The sequence below is a fragment of the Amphibalanus amphitrite genome, unplaced genomic scaffold (assembly GCF_019059575.1).
Source record: "Amphibalanus amphitrite isolate SeventyFive unplaced genomic scaffold, NRLGWU_Aamphi_draft 000466F_arrow, whole genome shotgun sequence".
In the NCBI taxonomy this organism is placed as follows: Eukaryota; Metazoa; Arthropoda; class Thecostraca; order Balanomorpha; family Balanidae; genus Amphibalanus; species Amphibalanus amphitrite.
Window position 1 is genome coordinate 243,206 of NW_024881960.1, and position 23,995 is coordinate 267,200.

General features: G+C 49.7%; 3 protein-coding genes across 4 annotated transcripts; 1 reads left to right on the forward strand and 2 right to left on the reverse strand.

The window, feature by feature from the left end:
- Window positions 1-5,169: 5,169 nt before the first annotated feature.
- LOC122392016 (apolipoprotein D-like) lies at window positions 5,170-7,714 on the forward strand. The gene is made up of 5 exons (XM_043386431.1): window positions 5,170-5,527; window positions 5,861-6,004; window positions 6,274-6,484; window positions 6,679-6,830; window positions 7,306-7,714. The coding sequence occupies exons 2-5, from the start codon at window positions 5,873-5,875 to the stop codon at window positions 7,444-7,446; spliced, it is 636 nt and encodes a 211-aa protein (XP_043242366.1). The 5' UTR covers window positions 5,170-5,527; window positions 5,861-5,872; the 3' UTR covers window positions 7,447-7,714.
- Window positions 7,715-8,277: 563 nt separating this feature from the next.
- LOC122392017 (anaphase-promoting complex subunit 15-like) lies at window positions 8,278-17,274 on the reverse strand. Of its 2 annotated transcripts, none has more exons than XM_043386434.1 (2): window positions 17,178-17,274; window positions 8,278-9,017 (listed from the first exon to the last, which is right to left on the reverse strand). In XM_043386434.1, exon 2 carries the CDS (start codon window positions 8,998-9,000, stop codon window positions 8,689-8,691), a length of 312 nt encoding a protein of 103 aa, XP_043242369.1. In that variant the 5' UTR covers window positions 9,001-9,017; window positions 17,178-17,274; the 3' UTR covers window positions 8,278-8,688. The 2 variants fall into 2 exon arrangements, with proteins under 2 accessions (XP_043242369.1, XP_043242367.1); XM_043386432.1 differs by lacking the exon at window positions 17,178-17,274 and adding an exon at window positions 16,842-17,128.
- Window positions 9,809-21,958, reverse strand: LOC122392018 (transmembrane protein 69-like; the record flags this gene model as incomplete). The annotated part of the gene is made up of 2 exons (XM_043386435.1): window positions 9,809-10,921; window positions 21,939-21,958. Coding segments are annotated over 2 exons (657 nt in total), but the record flags the coding sequence as incomplete, so codon positions are not given.
- Between the last annotated feature and the right edge of the window lie 2,037 nt (window positions 21,959-23,995).

Sequence of the window (23,995 nt, forward strand, 5' to 3'; positions counted from 1 at the left end):
CGTGGGGCCATAAAAGACCGACATGGGCCGGCGTTGGACCCCAGAGGCCAGTAAAGGGCCCTCAAAGGCCAAGATGGGCCCTCAGAGGCCGATGCGGGCCCTTAGAGGCCGGCATCAGGTCTTCAGAAGCCGTGCGGGGCCCTCAGAGGCTAAGGTGGGTCCTTACAGGACAGTACGGGCCCTCAGAAGTCAGTGTGGGGCCCTAAAAGATTGGCATGGGCCGGCGTTGGACTCTAGAGGCCAACAGAAGGCCCTCAAAGACCAATATGGGCCCTCAGAAGCCGATGCTGACCCTTAGAGGCCGGCATCGGGTCTTCAGATTCCAGTGCGGGGGGCCCTCAGAGGCTAATGTGGGCCTTTACAGGCCAGCATAGGGCCCTCAAAGGTCAGAATGGGACCCTAAAAGACTGGCATTGGCCGGCGTTGGACCCCAGAGGCCAGCAGAGGGCCCTCAAAGGCCAAGATGGGCCCTCAGAGTCCGATGCGAACCCTTAGAGGCCGGCAAAGGGTCTTCAGAATCCAGTGCGGGGCCCATAAAGGCTAATGTGTGTCCTTACAGGCCAGCATGGGGCCCTCAGGTCAATGTGGGGCCCTAAAAGACCGGTATGGGCCGGCGTTGGACCCCAGAGGCCAGCGGAGGGCCCTCAAAGGCCAAGATGGGCCCTCAGACGCCGATGCGGGCCCTGAGCGGCCGGCATTGGGTCTTCAGAATCCAGTGCGGGGGGCCCTTAGAGGCTAATGTGGGTCCTTACAGACCAGCATGGGGCCCTTAGAGGTCAGTGTGGGGCCCTAAAAGGCCGGCATGGGCCGGCGTTGGACCCCAGAAACCAGCGGAGGGTCCTCAACGGCCAAGATGGGCCCCAGAGGCCGATGCGGGCTCTCAGAGGCCGACATCGGGTCTTCAGAATCCAGTGCGGGGCCCTCATAGACACTTAAAGGTTAGTCTTGGGACTCGAGAGACAGAAATGAGGCCACCAGAGGCCGGTTGGGCCCCTGAGGCCGGTTTAGGGGCCCTCAAAGGCCAGTGGAGGGCCCTCAGAGGTCAATGTGGGTCCTCAGCGGTCAATGTGGACGCTTGACCGCCACTGAAGGGCCCTCAGAGGTCAGTGTAGGACCCTCAAAGACTGGTATGGGAGCTGTTAATGGCTGGCGTGGGTTTCTCAAGCCTCGTGACAATCGGATACGGGCCAGGGCCCCATACGGCCATGGGGGCCCATCGGTTGTTTGGGGGGGGCCAAATGATATGATGGCCCCCCCTGATTTGCCTTTGGGGGGGGGCATGGCCCTGATGGCCCCCCCCCCCTGCGACCGCCACTGGAGGTGATAGATATAGGCAAGGATATAGTTGCAGTTTCTTTTTGCTCTAAGCGTATGTATGTATATAGACATATACAATCATTTTGAAAAAAGATATATCACCTCACATAACACAATAAATCTCGCCCGAAATTTCAACAGTGAAGGAAATCGCAGAGCAACAGTCAGACCTTCAGCTTATCAAGGTAAGAACAAGTAAATTGCTCAAAGCGTATGATAGATATTGCATATTTTATCTAATAAATTTAATTGAAACACATGACAGGACGAATGGACAAAGCCGGAGCCCACGTTAAACAGCAAACAGAGCTTGTATCGCAGGCGTTACTTCCGATCAGATAATGCCGGGAGAATGTTTACCGGGCGAATAAATCTGGATAATTGCTACAGTTTCATCAATTATAATCAGGGATGCGGAGCCGGAGCCGGAGTCGGAGCCGGAGCCGCCGGAGCCGGCATATTTTGCCCGGAGCCGGAGCCGGAGCCGGAGCCGTGAAACAATATAGACCGGAGCCGGAGCCGGAGCCGGAGCCGCCAAAAAAGGGGGCGACTCCGGCTCCTTTTTATTTTTTGAAGAGGAAAAAAAATAATTGACCTAGTTCGGTTTGACAGTACAAGGCAGTGAAACATATGGTATGTACTTACGTCATGGGCCATCAAGTGAATGAAAAAAGCCGAATATCCCCAGTATCCCACAGTACGCAATCAACTTCCTGTCTGCTCCTCCCCCCCCCCCCCACGTCTACTGCATCCCCAGAACATGAGGACCGGTCATCAGGTGACGGCCATTGTTTTCAAGCCAGTGCAGTGGACTGCGACTCCCAGCACCGTCTCTGCCGAGACGGGTGTCAGCTTACGATGGTTCAGTGAACTCCGATTCGCGGCGACTGCGTTTCCAATGCCATCGCTTCCTAGTCCTTTGTTCTGCCAGTTCTCTCCGCGGTGCGTTTGCGCGGGGACGCGGTCATGAGCCGGTCATGGCAAAGAGTAACGCGTATAACCAATCCAATTTTTCTTCCACCCGTATTTAATTGATTGCATAGGGGATGTACTGAGTCGGAGCCGGAGCCGCCGGAGCCGGAGCCGCCGGAGCCGGACCATTTTACTCGGAGCCGGAGCCGGAGCCGGAGCCGCCATAACATTTCACCCGGAGCCGGAGCCGGAGCCGGAGCCGATTTTTTTCTCCGGAGCCGGAGCCGGAGCCGGAGCCGTCTGAAATTTCCACGGCTCCGCATCCCTGATCATAATACAACTTAACAAAAATGTAGTCAGCGGAGTTTATCTTCAAGGGGTTGGGTTTTTGTTTAAAAAAAAAAACATTAAAAAACACTAGAGCTGAGGCATAAACGAGGGTTTAGCAATACGTACCGGACATCTTGAGTCAGGGCGATGTATAACAAAATAGACTGCACTTTTAATGCCATTTATGTAATTTAGAGTTTTGACCTCGGAGTCGGTCGGCCAACAACTTAATTTTCGAGCTTCCAATATTAACTTTGATATTTTTCCGTTGTTTTACAAAGACGTTTGTAAATACTAAATAGTTTGTCTCTCACTGGTTTTCATATGTGTTAAGTGTTCTATTTTATTTTTTGTATGAATGTTTGCTTTACATCTTATGTTGGGTTAGACCTTTTCGATCTTATACCATTTCAGGCTGGAAGGATGAAAGGAATTAGGGAGAGACTTTGGTCTGGCAGCCGTGCTGGTGCATTACCGCGGCTGAGCCCCTCACGTTCTAGCAATGTCAAAATGATTTTAATGCCAGTAAAATGCCTCTTTTCCGATGAACAGGCGGTCGCTATAGTAAACTGTTAAGTTTTGTAGTGGGCCCTGCACATGCACCAATCATCGTGCATAAGTGGATTGCCCATGATGGTAATAAATACATGCATACATGCATACATAAGAGGCCCAGCCGTGACACATGGAAATGCATCTCAGAAACGCTCTCCGATGCAGGTGGCGCCACCTCCCAACCATCCTGCAAAGCAGCGGTGAGCCCTCGAAGGCAAAAGACCTCTTCCATGGCAGATGGCACCACCTTTGCTGAAAAGGTTAGCGGTGAGCTCTCAGGGCTTTGTCCCTAGGCAGGTAGACCTCCCAGCATCCACTGAAAGGCAGCTATGAGCTCAGCCATCGGAGGGATAAATATCTGCCCTAAGGTAGGTGGCGCCATCTCTGCAGTGAGCTCCCATTGGACAGAGTATCCAAGACGTGGTAGGTGGTGCCTCCTCCTCCTCCCGACCGTCCTTGTCAAGCCACGATGAGCTCAGGCACAAATACCAGCTCGGGAGCAAGTGGCAATGCCATCACTGAAGAGCACTGGCAAGCTTCTCGGGTTCAGTTGAGGTAGGTGGCGCCACCGCTCGACATCCGCTGACAGGCAGCGCTTACATCGGAGGGACAAACATCTGCCCTAAGGTAGGTGGCGCCACCTCCAGCAGCGGTGAGCCGCGAGCTTCCAGGGACAAAATACCCCATCTGAGGAAGATGGCACCACCCTCGCCGGAAGGCAGCTGTGAAGTCTCAGGGAAAGATACAGATACCCGCTGTGAGGTAGGTGGCGTCATCCCTGTGCCGTCAGCTCCCGCGGACAGAGCATATGAGATAAGGCAGGTTATGCCACCGGCACAGAATGACAGCTAATAGCTTCCTCGCGACTGTCCATCACATTCCCTACCACAATTCCTGGTGCAAACCATTGTCGGACATCAGCCTGTTACCTGACCGGTCTACCCATTGCATAACACCAGGCCAAATTGGGCCAGTGGAGCCAGCACACATCGCAATGCTGTATAGCTGGTTGAATTGAACGCCCAGTGTTCACTCCCGCGCGGCTAGAGCGGCGTCAATGGTCGGTCGGAAGCTGCCGTACCCGGATCGGTCACGCACCGTCATGCGTGACGAGTGAGTCACGTCACCGATCTGCACACACCACTGCACCAGACCGTCACGGGAGCCGAGTACGGTGGGGCCGAATAAGAATTTATGCGCTGACGCACGCAATTCATAATTGATAGGTACGGCCATCGGTGTAGCGACACGAATGTTCTCGTATGAGCCTTATTACATAATTATTGGCAAAATTTTGTATAAAAACCAGCACCAGCATGAAAAGTTATATTTTTCCTTTTATTATCAAAAACAGATGAGCTTTCGACAGCGCCGTGGCAATAAAGGCATCCCGTAACTGAATTTCACATACATCTTCCCCGACCAACTTAATGACCTGAGGAGCTTTGACCTGAGGTCAACACTAAAAAAAAAATCTTCCCCGAAGACCTGGCTGCTCTACCTTTTTTCGTAAAATAAATAATTCATCGAAGACCAGCCCTTGGATTTTTGACTTGGCCTCAGAGCTTACCGAGTGAATTGAGATCAATCGCTGAGTCTCGATACAGAGCACCCACTTTCCGCTTAGCAGTTAGCTCTACCTCATTTAGAGCAAAACGGCGAAGGTGGGTCGTATTTTCCTTTGGCTCCCTTTACACGTTATGTAGAAAACGATCGGTCACACGAGGGCTAACTCTTCAAGTCGTTTTAACTGTGTCCGAGGGTACGTCAATTGATTCAACGAACATCTGACTGTCCGTGCTGCTAAGTTCTGTACCCATAGTTATAATACAGACTGGAGGGACACTGATAATGAGGGGCATTTGAAAGGCATTGGGGTTGAATTTTGAAACGATGGGTGTGACCGAATCATGCACGCACTGGCGTTTTTATGCAGCCAGCGGCGGCGGCCTGTTCCACGATCTGTGACCTGTGCCCTTCCGGTGTCCTCCAGCTCTATAGGTGGGGGGGGGGGGGGGGGGCGGCGGGACGACGCACGCGCCGGTTCTCTGAACCAGTTGGTGGTTGGACCGGCCCGGCGGCGGTCGTTGGCGGCGCTGTGACGCACCACGTGTGACTCAGAGCGGCGGCCGGCGGCGCGTGGCGACCCGGTCCCTAATGAGCCGCATCCGAACCGGCCGGCCGAGCGCCATATCAGAGCGGCCCCGACCGACGGCGGCACACACCGGTCACGGCCGCGGCATCGACGGGACGGGCACCTCCGGCAGGACTGCAGGCAGCGCCCAGCGGACTACTGATAGGACAGGCAGCGGACCTCCGGCGGGACAGGCAGCGGACCTCCGGCGGGACAGACAGGACAGCGAGTCCGGCGGGACAGACAGGACAGCGAACTTCCAGTGACACAGTTCTACAGGTGAGCCCAGATAATGTATCAATACAGAAGTGCCCTGCGTGCGGCCTGTGGGCTGTTAAGGTCACGGTTTGCAGCTCTACGAAGCCGTATATCCACGGTCAGATCACCCACTGAGGACCTACTGCCAGTTACGCCGTGGCAGTGCCGTGCCACTGAGCTAGGCGACAAGGTTCAAGTTGGCGATTTCATGACCAAGCGAGTCCGTTGTGCATGACTATTGGAGTAGCCGAGCCGTAGGCATCGCCACCACGTCGGGCGCCCTCGAGCAGCCTTTACACCATCTTCAGGTGGAGAGTGCGACAAGATCTGACCGTGCTGCTCCTGACCTTACAGAGGACACCGAGCATGGCGTCGAGATCGAGCGTGCTGCCGCTGCTTCTGGCGGTGCTAGCCGGCGCTGTCGCCGTCTCAGCACACCGTTATGGCGCCGGAAAATGCGCCAACGTCACACCCATGGACGACTTCGATGCTAGTCGGGTAAGCTGTAGCCAGGCATCACATGCAATCATCGCTATCACCGTGCTATGATCTGATCATTGACTGTTCTGATGGATTATGACCTTGGTCAGTGCAATAGGTACTCATCCAATGTAGCGGCAGAGCATGCGACATTCGGGGTGGCTGGGTGTTACCGACTACCGTGTTGACTCATGAACCATGACTGATGACTGTTCGTTTGTATCTGGTCCTCGGGACCCTCACTGCCGACTGTGCGTTGCTGACCACCGAATTTCGTCGTTCCTCAGATGGTAGGCCTGTGGTACGTCCACCGCGCCTTCTCCACTTCCTCCACGTGCCTGACGTTCAACTACACGCTCACAACCACCGGCCTGGAGGTGGTGGAGACCAAGGAGCTGCGAGCCCTGGACGCCGTCGGCCTCGACCACAAGTACAGTTCGGTGGGCACACTGAAGGACAATGGCCTGCCCGGCGCCTACCAGGCCTCCTTCTCCACCAGTAAGTGCTGGACGTAGCGAAATCCGTTTAATCAAAAATGTGCCATTGGCATTGACAAAGAATGAACGAAGTATGCGTTGAGTGCAGACACATAGTATTTCACATCATTAACACGAAGTGAAAAGCCGGCATGCCTAGCGTCAGAGGTGAAACGATCAACAAAACAACAGCTAACAACTCCAACCTTGTTTCAGACCCCTTGAAGTCCAAGTACGTCATCATCTCTACGGACTACGACAACTACGCGGGCGTGTTCCACTGCCAGCACTGGGCCAAGCTCGTCCACAGACGTAACGTCTACGTGCTCTCGCGGTCACGAGACATCGAGGAAATCTACATTGAGAAGGTAGGAAGTCATTATATATGATTGTTCGCTGGATCTGTTTAGGTATTGGTAGCCGGTTCGTAGGGTCCGCAGTTGACTGCTGTCCTGTGCCGACAATCTGCAGCTGTAACCCGTAGAGTGTAGAGTGGAGATGTACGGAGCTACTACTGAAAGCAGATAATTGAAATGACTGTGCTGACTGCTGCGCCGCTGCGTTGCGCTCGTCAGAACGGTTTGCAGGCATGCTTGCAATCTCCCCCCCCCCTTCTGTTTCTCTCCTACAATGTAACCGTGTCCTGTGCTATGTCAAATCCGTCGGCGTATGGTGGTGTTTAGCCTGGAGCCTCCTATGAGAATCGAGACCTCCTACAGGTTCTAACAACATGCGACTGTTTTCCACAAAATCCGCCGCCGTATGCTGGTGTTTGACCTAGGTCCTAGAGCCTCCTATGAGTACCGCCTACAGACAATGACTACATGTGACCATTTTCCGCAGATCCGCCGCCGTATGCTGGTGTTTGACCTGGAGCCGGAGCAGCTGGAGAGCGTGTCACATGAGGCCTGCACCGACCGGGCCGACAGCGACTTTGACGTCCGGCTGGACGGATCGCTGTTTGACCTCCGGGACAAGGAGTGACTCAGGATCGAGCGCAGCCAATGAAGGGCATGAAGCAGAGAAGGGACCTCGAGCTGATTCGCTCGTAGAGAGGCACGGCTCGCCACTACTTACATAACTAGCTGACGGTAGTTGTGCACACTCAGGACGTTGTTAATCAATTGTGTGACCGGACGAGGGTTAAGTCCGTGTAACAGTCTACAGAGGATGCCTATCTCATGTCAATGTTAGCTGCACAGCTGTACTGGCGGTGCTCAATAGAAGATTATGGTCGATACATACCAATGCAGCTTTGTGTGTCCCCAAGAGTAGTATCACCGTTTCACCTGCACACACCAGGCATCAGGGCTCAGGCACCACCAGAGAAATGGTGGATGAAAAGTTGAAAGCTGATCAGTATCAGTGTCACAGTGAACAATGAACATCCTGCTTCCATCGTAGTCTGGGATCATTTCATGTTGTCATAATGTGATTTTAAATACACGGCTATAACATGAAATATCCTTCAATTTGACACTCATACATAGCTACCGTGCCCCAATATCTCCGAAAGTCATACGAGCTAACGTCAGTCTAGTCTCACTCGCTCGACGTTGACTTATTATTATCGTTCTTGCCGATCGATAGCCAGCTATTCGGTTCGGACCAGTTTCCATATGGTACATATTGCATATTGTATATGACCGGGTAAACGTATGAATGTAATACGTCCTCTAAAGGGTCACGAAGGAGTATTCTCTATAAGACGAAGTTAATGCTAAGGGGCGCTGTAAATGATCTTTGCCATCCATATTCAAGTCTTACGAAAGGGTGGGCCGGATAACTTCAGACGGCTAATGCTAAAAAACAACATTGTATTGACCTATTTATTTGCCCCTTTCAAAATAATGAAGGCCTGTCACTGGTGATAAGTAATATTCAGCAACTGGTGGTTGATGGGATACTGCACTAAAAGCAAGACATTATGAGGAATACACTCGTAGTTACATACACTAGCGAACACCACTGCATCACAGCGCACAGAACAATAATCTGAGGGACACACCACCGGTCCACCGGTCACCGCACAACACAGTATCACGTCAGACGAGCATCGACCAATGATCAGTATACGCACAACTCAAAATCAGCATGAAACACAGACAGCTCAGAGCTCAGTATAACCTACTTGGTAGAGTTCCGTAGACGGAGATGCTGAACGAAACTTCCGTTCAGCCGGTGAGCGCCAGTACAGAGGTCCGTTCCGCCTCATTTGGGGGCGCCTCAGAAGCGCTGGTCGATCGGAGGGTCCAGATCCTCCGCCATCTCGGAATCATCCTCTTCCTCGTCGTCGTTATCATCGTCATCATACTCGTCCTCCTCCGCCTCATCCTCCTCGTCGGCTCCGTCGACGGTGGAGCGTCCGAGCGGCAGCGCGTCGCTACCCTGCTGGCGCAGTCGGGTCAGCAGCTCCAGCTGCTCCTGCTCCTGCAGACGCAGCTCCTGCTCGGCATCCGTCCGCCGGTCCAGTCGGCTCCAGGAGGAGCAGGACACCACCGGGTCCAGCTTCGGGAACGGAGACTGCTGGAAGTTCATCGGTGATGTGGGAGAGTCTGAAAATCACAGCCGTCCGGTGATTTGAAGGTGTGAATAGTGATTAAAGTGCGCTGTCAAATAATGATGTAAGCCGTCGACACAGCTATACACCTTTTCACGGTCAAATATAGACATAAAACAAACAATTCAGTTATAGTGCAACCGATCACGACAGTTTAGCGTTCGTCATAGTCGAACTGCCGTACTGTTGAAATAGCCTGCAGTATTACTGCAATGTGTGCCCTGCCGCTTAAATTGGGCGTAAGAAGGTGTAGTTAGTTAGCGTTTGAGGGTAAGTTCATTGTTATCCCTGTCAACATAGCGCCGTCGAAGTTCAACAAGGATGAAAATGTTGCAGCCTTTGCCTGGTCATTTACTCGGGGTCATGCCAAGTCATCAAGCCAAGTACTTATCCTGCTTCTGTGAAGGTTACGTTTCGGTCGCACCTTCTTTGGTTGTGGAGGTACGATTTGCGTGCAGGCATGTCAAATCTCGTATTTTTCAGGAATGCGCGAAAATGGACGACAATAAAATCTTAAGCTTGGCAGCATTTATTTTATTTCACACACAGACGTGATTTTCACACATGAGGGAGACCCTCTTATATCATCTTTGCATCGTCCTATCTGCCAGGCTATAGGCAGTAAGAAACGAAGAAAAGGTAGTGAAGTAATACCAATCGGAGATTGTTGCTGACCACTACGGAGAACAAAGGATCGATATTTCATAAAAAAGAGGGTGGATGCAAGCCATCAAGTTTCTAATACCGATTGGTATGCCAGACGCAATCCATGCAACTGAAAATGGCCTTAGAGCCAGCAGTGTCCCTCAATGCTGTTCGTTCTATACACCCGGGGATTTGTTGCAGCGAATAACACACGTGTAGGCTTCAACCAGTCATCAAGTTTATCACACACCGATGCGAATTAGCTTCAGTAACCATCCCAATGCCTTAGAGGTCGTTCAGCTTATTGCCAGCGACTCATACCCGCGACCAAACGTCAGTGGTGTCCGATCATGCCAGACCGCGCTGGCGCCTGGCAGTGAGCAATAAAACCAAACCGGCAGGGTTCACAGCACTCACACGTCCGACGTGTCTCATAAACTGACGACCTCGTCACGGAGAGGTGCTTCCACTGAAGCCTTCGTCAGGCCTGAGGCTCGTCTGTCGTTATCCTGGGCAGAGTCGTCTACCATTTCAGTCGTCACGACGGTCTCTTCCACTGAATTTCGCGCCACGGATAGAGTTCGTCTACTGTTACCCTGGTCAGAGCTCGGGTCCGTCTACTGGCTCGCGGAGTCGCCCTCGGGCTTGGCAGCCGCCTTCTCCTGGTCCACCAGGAACCACTTGCACATGAGCGCCGTCCACAGCGACAGGATGGCACCCACGCTCAGACAGAAGCGCAGCGCCTTGAACCAGGCCGGGTAGCCGTACATCACCATATCCCAGTAGCCGGCCAGGCCGAGACCGCCGATCAGCATCAGACCGCCGGCGCTGGGCGGAGCCAGCAGGCCGGCCCAGGCCACCAGCGAGGGTGTGACGCTGCGCGTCAGGTTGGCCCAGTCGGGCCGCTGCGGCGCGCCGTCCGGCAGCGTCACGCCCCAGCGCACGCCGCCCAGGAAGGAGAGGATGCACGCGCCGTACGCCAGCTGGGCGTGCAGCAGCTCGGCGCTGAAGTGGCCGGTGCGCAGCATCAGCACAGGCGCGGCGGCGAACGGCAGCAGGCCGGCGGCGCCCAGCAGCAGCGCCGGCCGCGGCGACTGCGGCAGCTGGCGCAGGTCGTCCAGCACCACCAGAGCGCGAGAGTGAGCCGTCGGGCCGCGCCACACGGTCCGGCCGGCCGGCGGCAGCAGGCGCGCCGAACAGAGGGCCGGCGGCCGGCCCGCCGCCAGCCGGCACCGCAGCACGCTGAGCGCACTCCTGGTGGCACACGGGCAACACCGGGTGTCAGCAGAGCGGCCCGACCGCGGCGATGGAAGCAACTGCTAACTGATGAGCGGCATCCACATGCCACAGCTTCCATCAGGTGACTTTGGAAATGAGCATTCTCATGGAATTGGATGCACCATAGGCCTATGGATGCACCATGATGTATGACTGTTGACAGGATCAACTCATCCTGTTCACAGTCTTGACCTCATGATGCATGTTGGAACCATGCCACTTTGATCAGAACTTCATGCCCAGAATAAGCAAGCAACCACATTGAGCCTTAACTCTTAAGTGAAATATAATCACTCAGTTTGGCCTTAGCAGGATCATCATTCATGCCCTTCATAATTTGAAACAAGCACTTACTACCATAACTCAGAAATAACTCCTATCATGTGATCCACCAATCACCAATCCTGTTTGTTGTTTGTTTCTATACATGATTTGAATGCACAATGAATGTGTCTGGTGTCATCACTTATCAGAGAATAGAACCTGATCCCACAAGGCAATGTGAAGCAGCATCTCTTTATGGTCAGGTAGGTACAGCCAGCTGCAGAGTCGATGGATTTTCAGGTGACTCCGACTCTGACTCCGGCTTCACATATTGACTCTGACCCAGAGTATGAATCCAGACGGATCTATTAAAATCAATATCATGATATTGAAGCTCATATTGTAGATGTCTCTTGCCTGAAATGCCTGAAATGACCCCTTGTGCATGGCTTTGCATTGCAATCATGCGTTAAAAATAACATACAAAATTAAAAAGCACGCTCTGGAGAATCTACTCTCTTCTGCTTCTGTCGCTTTAAATGTTGGTCCAAAACAGCAAAATGACCCTTTTTTGACAAAATACAATTCCGAGCGCAGTATCATCAATCAAACAAGTGCAGTGCCTGACCTTGAGGCTTGAGCTGTGCAGCATTAACTCTGACTCCGGATTCTGAGTCAGTAGGATTTTGGTGACTTCAGCTCTGATTATGGGCAGAATTTCGACTGCCATAACAATAAGTATTCTTTCAACTTTCAGTGCCTCAAATTATGTTGCACAGCCTTGGAATCCAGTGAAGCAGAAAATACTGAAATGTATCATCTAATGCAAAACCCAAAGTGTGATGGTTTCCATCTCATCATCCAGATTTTCAGAACATGAATAATATTGCAATTTACCATAGACCTCTGTATACATGGACTGGACACAGAAAATCCGGCCATGACCACAACGGCCCTAAAAGTAAATGCTTATAACTCGAGAGTCAGTTCACCTACGACATCCATTTTTTCACCGCCGCATAGCCCCATTCATTGAAAATGATGGGAATCATCCGCCGAACCGATGCGGTGTAACGGGGGAGCACCAGCACGTGGCGCGTGAGAGATGTTTATGAAAATGGTGTGACAGTATCTCGGGAACGGCTTGACCGAATGAGTCCAGATTTGGCACCCAGCTAGGTATAACACACCTGCCAATAACACATGTCCCAATTTTGAGGTGCCGATGCACGTGCGCACGTGCACACCCCTTTTTTGTATCTCAGAAACTACTCGTCCGATTTCGCTCAAATATTGTATACAGGCAACAGCCTAACAACCATTGCTGGCTCACACCTCAAGCAAGGGGTGCGACTGCACGTGCGCACGTGCACACCCCTTGTTCATATCTTGGAAACTAGCCGCCCGATTTAGCTGAAATTTTGCATATACCCAAGTGTCTTATAACCATTGCTGGTGTTTGTCTCAATGTTGAGGTGCCGCTGCACGTGCGCACGTGCGCACCCTTCCATTATATCTCGGAAATAAACAGTCCCATTTCGTTGAAACTTTGAATACAACCATGGTCCCCACAACTACCGCTTATTCACACCTGAATAGTTGATATCATAACTAAAAATAACAACAAACGACTTAAAACTGTTGATCGTGTAATCCAACAGATTATGATCGTTGTAGTTGTATGCGGATAAATATCCGGTAGTTGGTGAGCATTTGAGCTAATTTCCTATGCTGTTGTATTCTAGGATACTTGTTCTCAAAAACAGTATAACGTTAAATCGGTTTTATTGCTCTGAAAGGGGATAAAAGTGCAACGCTCATGACGGACCGTCTTAAATAAATTCGTCTTAATGACGGCGACGGAAAAGAGCACGTGACTTTCTGTAAAGTATCATTGGCATTATTCCCAGACCTACGTGTTTTGTCATAAAATAGGCATAAAGCAAGGCATAAAGTTGGAATTGTACATATATTTAAGTTTCGCTTTTAAGTGTTTCATATTGAGGACTTATCAGGTTTCGGTTGAATAATTGGTGTCGGTGTGCATACAAACTGATACGTTATTAAATGTCACAAGTAGAAGGTTATTTGTTGAACAATTGTTCGTTTTTTAGCTGCATTTTGGAGAAGACCATTTACCTACAAGAGCCCACAGGAAGAGCAAGCAAACGTTCCTGATTGACGCATCGTTACATCTATACACTGTGGTTCCATCCACCCTTAGCCAGATCCTTCCAAGCGTGAGTAATGCTTTATAACTTGCTTCATTGTTATTTGTCTTTGCTGCTTTTTCTCTGGTATGTTTGCTCGCCAAAGTCGGTATTCAATAAACCAGATTAGTTACTGCACTGCCTGCCATGGTTGGAAGGCATGCTCGTAGACAAGATAATCAATGTCATCGAATTCGAATCAATCTATTTGTAAGTGTCTTTGATTAAACTGTAAAATAGCAATCTTGACGCATTTACATTCATTATTACTTTTAAGTCGTTTGCCTCTCAATGCAGATGTGCTTGTAGGACGTTGGTTAATATTAAGTATCACTGTGTAAAGGCAGTTTTGCAATACATAAATCTATCCGAAACCTCAATTTTACAAACACATTTACTTGTTCTTGTCATGCTATCGTAATGACTTTGTGGATCATGCTTGGCGAGGGCCGCTTGTTCTTAAAAGTAAAAGATTACCGCCAAGCACACATTATCCTATAAAGTGTGACCGACATACTTTTTTCTCTATTTCTTTCAGTGACGCCACTCACAGAGATAGTCAACGAGCCGCCAACGAACAATGCCCCTAGGATAGCACATCATCGAAATGCCAACTCCAGGAGCAGCAGCAGTCGCCGACATGATGTAGGAGGGAAAATTGATCAGCAGTGTTCGGTGCTTGCTGAAGAGTACAGTGACCTCATTAAGCACTATTTGGCACAGTGAGGCTGATACAGCCTTTGCTCCCGGGTGTAGCCCACGATGCAGCTCCACAGGCTGACCTGATGTGGAGAATCATTGCCTACAGCGTCGTTCATCGGGATGCGTGGACGGAACACTGGAGCACGCAGCCGCTGTCCTAACGATCCCGCTCTCCGCCATCTGGCTGCTCCAGCGGTAGCTGTGTGCGACTGTCAGCTGACCGCTGCATAGCCCCGCACAGGCCGTAGTAGCAGGGATCGAGCCGGCTCCGGTCGCCGCCCAGCAAACTATTCTGCCGGCCAAGGTCCTCACCGAGTTGTACGGCGTTCGCTCTCTAAAAGAGTGGCCCATTTAGGACATGATAGAAAAGGAGCGACAAGATCGGCCGCAGTGTCCGGTAGGCCGGCGAGGCCGAGTCGCTCTGCCGATCGAGCAACTGCTGACGCCTTTGAATCGAGGCAGCTCCTGGCTGGAGGCGCTGCGGCCCAAGTGTAGCGCCTGACGGCTGACGGCAGCACAATACAGCTGCAATGGGCCCCAGCCCACTGTGGACTCGCCGACAACGAGAGGGCGGGCGCCCTGGCCAAGGAAGCGGCCGGGCTGTCCCAGCAGATGACCCCGGTTGACGTCCGCACCCTCACGCAGGTCGTTGCGCGGTCCACCAAGAAGAGGTGGCAGGCGGACTGGCCAGCTGGCTGGTATCGCACCGTCATGGGGGACCACGACCCACGACATCCAATGCGGCCTTGGCCACCGGCTACATGGCCCACAAGGGTCGTGTATCGGCTAAACGCTACCGCGTGTACTTTTCTGTCATCATTTTGACGAACACCCAGACCGCACAAGGGACACTGCATGATGATCCAGTTTAGCAACCAAGAGCTCAGTAGCCGTCAGCGCCATATGAATGGAATGCCATCCCGCTCCATCCTTCTTCCCATTTTCATCCTACCGCCATCGGTGGTGGAAGACTATGACATGCACCAGCACTTATCCGCGGACATCCAACAGCTCTGTGTAAGCCATTACATTGTTGGGCATAGCCACTGTTGGGCTCTTGCTATTATTACAGCGGATTTCAAGGAACCTTTTCGAGAAGTGCAATAAGTGCTCGACCATTGGCGGGTCGGTGAGCCGTGTGACGCGGGAAAGCATATACTCTCTAGCACATCTTTTTCGAGTGCCCTGTCTTCATGGTGACTGATTGGGGAAAAACGGCACCTCTTCCACCCGAACAAGTACCCAACAGCTCTTCCCGGGATTGGGCGGTTCAACAGTGAGCCAGTTTTCTCAAAAAAAAAATCGCACAGCTAATTGATAAAGCGTCCGCGAGTGAATCCTGCATTGTTGTTAGCTCTTTTGTTTGCTTTGCTATTTGTCATGTGAAAATGCTACATCGTGCAGCTAACCGATGAGTGGGTACCTACTGGTTGATGAGCTGGATTTTTTTTTTCGGTGCTGAAGAACTATCAGCTATGTATACCTAAGTGTGCTCAGTCTGATCTGCAATACATATATTTTACAATGCATGTGCTTTTACTGCCAATTAACTTCATCGTTATACAGAAGTTCAGTCCCGTTCGAAAGCAAATTTCTAGGATACCAAGTGTTTAAGTCGCTAGTGGTTAAGCTATGGAGTACATTGCTGCGTAGAAGATCTCAGCAGAACAGAACTGCTAGTTTCCGAGCTACCAATTAGGGTTGCGCGCGTGGCGCGTGCGCACGTGCAGCGGCACTTCGAGCTTGTGACGAGAATCAGAAACAGTTAGCTTTGCTCTTGGGGAGGCATAGACAAAATTCCAGCTTAATCGGACGGATACTTTCCAAGATATAAGCAAGGGGTGTGTACGTGCGCACGTGCAGCCGCACCTGATAATGCAGAAGTTCAGTCCAGTTGGGAAATAAGTTTCTAAGATCCGCAAATGTATAAGTCGCCAGTGGTTATGGAGTACATTGCTGCGTAGAAGATCTCAGCAAAACAAAACGGAACCGCTAGTTTCCGAGCAACGAATTGGGGTGCGCGCGTGGCGCGTGCGCACGTGCAGCGGCAATTCAAGCTTGCGATGAGTATCAGGAACGTTTAGCTTGGCTCTTAGGGAGGCAGATACAAAGTTTCAGCTAAATCGGGCGGCTAGTTTCCAAGATATGAACAAGGGGTGTGCACGTGCGCACGTGCAGTCGCACCCCTTGCTTGAGGTGTGAACCAGCAATGGTTGTTAGGCTGTTGCCGTATACAAAATTTGAGCGAAATCGGACGAGTAGTTTCTGAGATACAAAAAAGGGGTGTGCACGTGCGCACGTGCATCGGCACCTCAAAATTGGGACATGCGTTATTGGCAGGTGTGTAATACCTAGCTGTGTGCCAAATCTGGACTCATTCGGTCAAGCCGTTCCCGAGATACTGTCACGCCATTTTCACAAACATCTCTCACGCGCCACGTGCTGGTGCTCCCCCGTTACACCGCATCGGTTCGGCGGATGATCCCCATCATTTTCAATGAATGGGGCTATGCGGCGGTGAAAAAATGGATGTCGTAGGTGAACTGACTCTCGAGTTATAAGCATTTACTTTTAGGGCCGTTGTGGTCATGGCCGGATTTTCTGTGTCCAGTCCATGTATACAGAGGTCTATGAATTTACATATGATATTCCCACAGCTGCACATCAGATAAATATTATCATTTCAAGAATGGGAGAGGCTAGTAATCAAAGTAACTTACATTCTGCCTAAAAGAGACAACAATCTTCAAAGTACCTGAGGTAAATAAAAACACTTAAGCCAGTTTAACGTAATTTAAATCGGCTTATTGCGTTGCGATATTCAAATATCAAATCTTGATTAAATCAAGTTAAAGATATCACATTCGATATCCTATTAAGAAATAATTATGTTCTTCGATTGCTAGTAGGACATTGTAGCAAATCACAGCCTCCACCGAAACTATGTTTACCAATGAGCTGCAATGAGCTTTCGCTGGCAGCAAAACTACAACGGCTCGTTCACCTAAAGAATACATTACAATTGTTTTATACGCGCCAGCAACGTCATGACTTACGGCTTCCATATGCTAGTATACCTCTACGACCATACGTTAGGGTCCAAGGACAATACAAGCGGGGGCGTATTTACAAATTGCAACCGAGCTCCGCCGTGGGGTAAGGTGGGCAGGGGTTTTCGCACTACGGCTGCGGGGTTGAACTACCGTCTGTGGTAGAGAGTTCAGGACGATGGCGCGTTTCATACGAAATCTGCCGCAATGTTTGTTTGCTTTTGAACTTGTACTGTTATTGCTGTGAATTCTTGAAGTGGGAGTGTTTCAATAACAATTTGTGGATTATTTGAGTTTCTTTATATAAACATAGAATAATATTATGAAACATTGTGTGGAAACTGCAAATACTGATATGATCAATTACTTAGTTTGGGAATTGATACACATTTTGTAGCGATTTGTCTGGCAAATGGTGTAACAAACCTCAAGCCTATCATGATCTGAAGCTGCTGTAACAAATCAAAATTGCTTTGATGTTACATAGTACCTTGTTGGAAAGACTGGAGCATGGTTCAAGATGATGTGTAAAAATTCAAGATTTGTGCGAAAGCTTGTGACTGAAGAACCAAAACAGTTCGATATGATGGCTCAATCAAACGTGGAAATGGAAGACAAAAGTAGAGTTTCAACGTTCCAGCATGTGAGAATAGCTTCAGAAATTCATAGACCTTGTAGCATTGCATTCTTTTTATGTACATTTATAGGTTTTGCTAGGGTATTTCAATTCATTGTGTCAGTTGAGATATAGATAGATGGATTGCGGAAAATTTCTAAAATCATTGTATGGTAGCTAGGTACTTGTTCGGTAAAAAGGTATGTGATGAATGCCATGAGATTTTTTTGTGATTTAATATATGATCGTTGTGGTACCTACAAAAATGCAAGCTTACTAGCAACTAGTTTCTGAATCAAATCGAAAGTATTTGCCATGAATGTAAATATGTACCTGCAAAGTATGTCAATAAATTTGTGTGATGTTGACCAGAGAGTTTTATCATCAGGGCATTTATGTCGCTTCTTACATTAGGTGTTAAGCATAGTAATTACGGATGAACTTTGTGCCAATATCTTCAATGCACAATGTATGTAGCATGTCTACAACCCTCACTGATCCTGCTATAGCTATAGGCATTTGGCACCAGCTTGACCAAGGGCATGAACTTCACAGCTGCACAACCTTTTTTCATGTACCACCAGTCACTTTTTTACTTAAGGTGCACATAGCACTGCACACAACAATGTGCAGAGGGCCTACACAAAAACAACATTAGTGTGCACTATGCAAAGCATTGTACCCTGATTATTTGAATTTTTTGATCACTCAACAGTCAGCAGTCAGGAGATAATTATTGAATATCACATTTATTATACATCACTTGTCAAACAAGAGCATGATGACACACATTTTGACAAGCAATCATGGTAGTACCTATTCCAATAAGTTGGACAGTCACCTCCCTGGGCGTCATTTTTCCAGGAAGGTACCTCTGCAGGTGTTGTGGTAGGCTAGGTTGAATTGGGTTAAGTTAGGCGAAGTAAGGTGGTTAGGACCAGGTCAGACCGTAAGGCCTGGTCAGGTTGATTTTAATCTTTCATTCTAATTTGACATAGATACCTATTACCTATGTTTTTGCTCCAGCCTAAATTTCATTAGGTAATGAGTTAATTTTGCTTTGTTTATATCTGTCTTGTTTTGTGTTTTTGTCCCTTATATTTTGCCCCATAGGCAAGGGTGGAGCTTTTCCAGGGAAGGTGTAGGAGCATATGATTGGAGGCGCTCAACCAGACGGCATAGGAGGGCACGGTTTCTGAACGCGCACTGATGCCTGATTCAAGCCACACTGTCTTCATGCGGGGCGGCGCGCTACTTAAAAGTCCCTAAAAGAACGGGAAGTGATGCCGATAGAACCTTCAATCATTCTGGGCTAACGCTTATGACCTGGAAAAAGTCGCGATCCCTATTCAATCGAAAACCTGTGGGGCGTGGGCTCTTGTTCAGCAGGAGGTGTATGAAGAGCCACCCGCCATAAGCACTGCTCAACCGCAGGCACAGGTTTAGACGGCGTTGGTCCGCATCAAAGCCAGTGTGCTGGAGAATCCATTGGCTGAAATGCTCCAGAACATTCATCACTGTGTTTTTATGAAAGGTGGCTACAAGCTCAGTTAAAAGAAAAAGTACCAGATTTTTTTGCTTTTTAATTACAGCGGGAAGAAAGGTGTTCGGATAATTTCGTTACACCCCCTGTTATGTTCAAATGGTTGCTAAATTCGAAATCAGCTCCAAAAACTAGCCTACAAACATGTAAAACTCGAAAAAGGAACCGAGGTCATCAAAGGTCATTGAGCTGACCTGACCTTCAGGTGACCTTGACACCCACCCTAATGCATGGGACCAGCATCGCTGCATCATATCACATGTTTCAACGCTTGAAACCACGTGAAGACTGCAACCGCGCGGCTAATGCGAGCCGACATACGCCGAATCGCGATTCGGGCCAAACATGGTCTCGAGAAATAGGTCACAGGTCAAAGGTCATTTGGGTCAGGGTAGGTGTAAAATTGATAAAATCGGGGGCATTGAAAGTTTCGTCGCGATCGGACGGTTTTTACGCGAGTTACTCACGAAAAACCGATAAAGCGCACCCAAAAAGGCAGAAATATGCACATGCGATATCCTATACTGCGAAAAAAGGTGCATCATTTTTTAACGTCGCCGACAAATTGTAATTACCCTGAGCTCAGGCAAATGTATGGTAGAAAATCCCCCAAGTGAAATACACTACGGCGGAAATAAAATACCCTACGGCGGAGCTCGGTTGCAATTTGTAAATACGCCAAGCGGGGACATTGGGGTTCTGTCGGCAAAGAAGAAATATTCAAGTTCATTTTAAAAGTCTACCGCGCAATATAGCATTCTTTTGCTCCGTTGCAAGTGGCACTACTCTGGCGGCGAATCTGGGAACTACTAACTGTACTCAGGCCATGTGACCTTGACCGGTTCCTGAGATTGGGGTCACGTGACGCTCGGCCCGCCGGCGGCCGGTCCCACGAGAAAATTCAAGTTTGCAGTGCAATTTTGCATTGACAGACATCACAGGGCCTCCTCTAACATACCCACTGGGTGGGCAAATGCCCACCCAGTCACCACAATTGCCCACCCAGTGGCGTCGATTTGCCCACCCAGTAGCAAATGCAAAAATCCTGGTCCGGCCGGACGTCCGGTACTACCTTTCTGGTCTTAAGCAAACTGGATGCTGTTTGAAGGTCAAAAAAAGTTTTCTGGTTGCCCGATATTCAGGGGCGTAGCCAGGATTTCCTCAAGGAGGGCGCCAACCGCACAGGGGCCCAAGATAACCCCCTCAAAATCCAAAAAGCCATCTGGTTGCATCCAATATTTTTTTGGAGGGAGCCCAAATAAATAGGAAAAAAATATTTATTAACAAAAATATTAGAACTTAGGGGGTAAGCAGTCCATGGGCCCTGTTAGATAGGCCCACGAATAGCTTCATAGAGTCGCCAGTCGGTTTTGAGGGCGGTCTGAGGGCCCGTAGGTCGGATGAGGGTTCTTCAGACCGTCAGAGGCCCCTACAGCGCATGAGAGCCTCGTAAGCCGTCTGAGGGTCATATAAGCCGCCTAAGGGCCACTAAGACCGACAAAAGCCCTCCTTGCACTTGCAGAGGCCCAGTCATGCCGACGGAGGGCTCTCTTAGACAAACTAAGGACCCGTTCAGGGCATTTGAGGGCTTCCTCAAACCGATAGGGCCCCCTCAAATCGACAGTGGATCCGATCCGAGCTCCCTCAAACCGATATAGGGTCAGACCAACAGTCGGAACGCATTGATTCTGTTTACACACCGTTGGACCCAAGTTGGACCCATCCCATCCAACTGGCCCCCTGGTTTCAATAGGGCCCCAAGGCTCTAAAATTGGGGCTCTCTTGGCCAAAGTATAACTACTCAGCTGTGTCAAAGGATCTACCGCAGGGGCCTTTATGTCGCCAAGGGCCCACTGTGTCAGCCAGGGGCCCCTATAGAATAAGGACCCCTGGCTTCCAGGGGGGGGGGGGCATGGTCCCTTTGGCCCCCTCCTTGGCTATGCCACTGCAGGTGAGAAACGTTCTTCCAGGCGACCAGGGGGCAGGGGCCAGGCGACCAGGCCCCCAGGCGACCAGGGGCCCCCAGGCGACTAGCCCTCAAGCGACCGGGGCCCCCTAGGCGACCAGGGGCCCCAGAAAACCGGGGGTCATCGGATGAGTGCAGGGGCCCATTGGGTCATCAGAAGGCCAGAGAAATGAAACTTCGATATCAATTTTCTTCCGAGTAAAAGACGTTTTATCCAGTGTTTGAAAAAAATATCCCGGGGCCTGAGGGGCTCTCCCATGGCGCGTTTTGCGCTCAAGGGAGGGGGCCATTGCCCCCGTGGCCCCTCCCCCTTGGCTACGCCCCTGCCGATATTGTTATTCATGGACAAAGCCAGCTAAATCTCTAAATACGGCTGAGCTGAACAAATAAGCAAGAATCATTACCGGTTCGGGTAGCCTTTACTACAATGTATTATGTTAGTTAGCCCTCGCCCGATGAGGGGGGTTGATGCACCCCCCTAAGGTTTTTCACAAATAACGTAAAAACGGCGGCGCTCAAATTTCGCATACCCTCTGGGGCAACCTTTTGGCACTTGTCCTGAAAATTTCAGGTCTCTAGTCTTTTCAGGTCAGGTCACCAGGTCACAAACCCGGTACAAGGTCAGGGGAAAATTGGACTAACAGTTTAGCGGCAACCGAATGCCAGAGTTTTTCGTTGATAGCGTGAGTTCTATAGCACGTAGCGCTACCAAATTTAAGACACGACTTGGAGCATCTGTTTGTCACTTGGCCTTGGAGTTTTAGGTTCCAGTGACCCGAGGTCAGGTCACAAGGTCACAAAAACTGGTGCATTGTCAAAATAGCAAGAATACCGAATAAGAATACCTACCTACCACGCAGTTTGCAGAGGGCTGTAAATGTAACTCTGGAACGAATCGCTCGAGCATTGCTAACCATAAAACATACGACAAACGTTAACTTTGCAAACTATCATCTTATTTGCAATAACGGCACTGCTTATTTCGCCTCACCCCCGCCCCCCCCCCCCCCCCGGTAACAGGTTATGAAATTGGTTGAACCCCAAAACAGTGGCTGGATCACGTCTGTCAAGACAGCCTCAGATTCAGATTCACTTTCAGAATCACATTCGGACCCCCTTAGATTTTCATAAAAACTGGTCCATGGGTACAGTTTTGGACGCTGATTCCAATGCTGAAGTCTGTTTTTCGCCACATATTATACTTTGGCCCCTAGAGGCATTCAAAGTTTTTTTTGGGGCGAAGGGGGACCCCCTTAGACTTTCATAAAAACTGGTCCATGTGTACAGTTTTGGACGCTGATTCCAACGGTGAAGTCTGTTTTTCGCCACATATTATACTTTGGCCCCTAGAGGCATTCAAAGTTTTTTGGGGGAAGGGGGACCCCCTTAGATTTTCATAAAAACTGGTCCATGTGTACAGTTTTGGACGCTGATTCCAATGGTGAAGTCTGTTTTTCGCCACATATTATGCTTTGGCCCCTAGAGGCATTCAAAGTTTTTTGGGGCGAAGGGGGACCCCCTTAGATTTTCATAAAAACTGGTCAATGGGTGCAGTTTTGGACGCTGATTCCAATGGTGAAGTCTCTTTTTCGCCACATATTATACTTTGGTCCCTAGAGGCATTCAAAGTTTTTTGGGGAAGGGGGACCCCCTTAGATTTTCATAAAAATTGGTCTATGTGTACAGTTTTGGACGCTGATTCCAATGGTGAAGTCTGTTTTTCGCCACATATTATACTTTGGCCCCTAGAGGCATTCAAAGTTTTTTTGGGGCGAAGGGGGACCCCCTTAGATTTTCGTAAAAACTGGTCCATGTGTACAGTTTTGGACGCTGATTCCAATGATGAAGTCTGATTTTCGCCACATATTATACTTTGGCCCCTACAGGCATTCAAAGTTTGTTTAAGGCGAAGGGGGACCCCCTTAGATTTTCATAAAAACTGGTCCATGGGTACAGTTTTGGACGCTGATTCCAACGGTGAAGTCTGTTTTTCGCCACATATTATACTTTGGCCCCTAGAGGCATTCAAAGTTTTTTTTTGTGGTGAAGGGGGACCCCCTTAGATTTTCATAAAAACTGGTCCATGTGTACAGTTTTGGACGCTGATTCCAATGAAGAAGTCTGTTTTTCGCCACATATTATACTTTGGCCCCTAGAGGCATTCAAAAAATTGAATACCATTGGAATCAGCGTCCAAAACTGTACCCATGGACCAGTTTTTATGAAAATCTAAGGGGGTCCCCCTTCGCCCCAAAAAAACTTTGAATGCCTCTAGGGGCCAAAGTATAATATGTGGCGAAAACAGACTTCACCATTGGAATCAGCGTCCAAAACTGTACACATGGACCAGTTTTTATGAAAATCTAAGGGGGTCCCCCTTCCCCAAAAAACTTTGAATGCCTGTAGGGGCCAAAGTATAATATGTGGCGAAAAACAGGCTTCCCCTTTGGAATCAGCGTCCAAAACTGTACACATGGACCAGTTTTTATGAAAATCTAAGGGGGTCCCCCTTCGCCCCAAAAAAACTTTGAATGCCTCTAGGGGCCAAAGTATAATATGTGGCGAAAAACAGACTTCACCATTGGAATCAGCGTCCAAAACTGTACACATGGACCAGTTTTTATGAAAATCTAAGGGGGTTCCCCTTCGCCCCAAAAAACTTTGAATGCCTCTAGGGGCCAAAGTATAATATGTGGCGA

Coding starts and splice junctions, on each gene's coding strand:
- LOC122392016 (XM_043386431.1), top strand. CDS start 5,873: ATGGCGTCGAGATCGAGCGTGCTGCCGCTGCTTCTGGCGGTGCTAGCC. Junction 6,005..6,273: donor ACGACTTCGATGCTAGTCGG/GTAAGCTGTAGC, acceptor GTCGTTCCTCAG/ATGGTAGGCCTGTGGTACGT. Junction 6,485..6,678: donor CCAGGCCTCCTTCTCCACCA/GTAAGTGCTGGA, acceptor ACCTTGTTTCAG/ACCCCTTGAAGTCCAAGTAC.
- LOC122392017 (XM_043386434.1), bottom strand. CDS start 9,000: ATGAACTTCCAGCAGTCTCCGTTCCCGAAGCTGGACCCGGTGGTGTCC.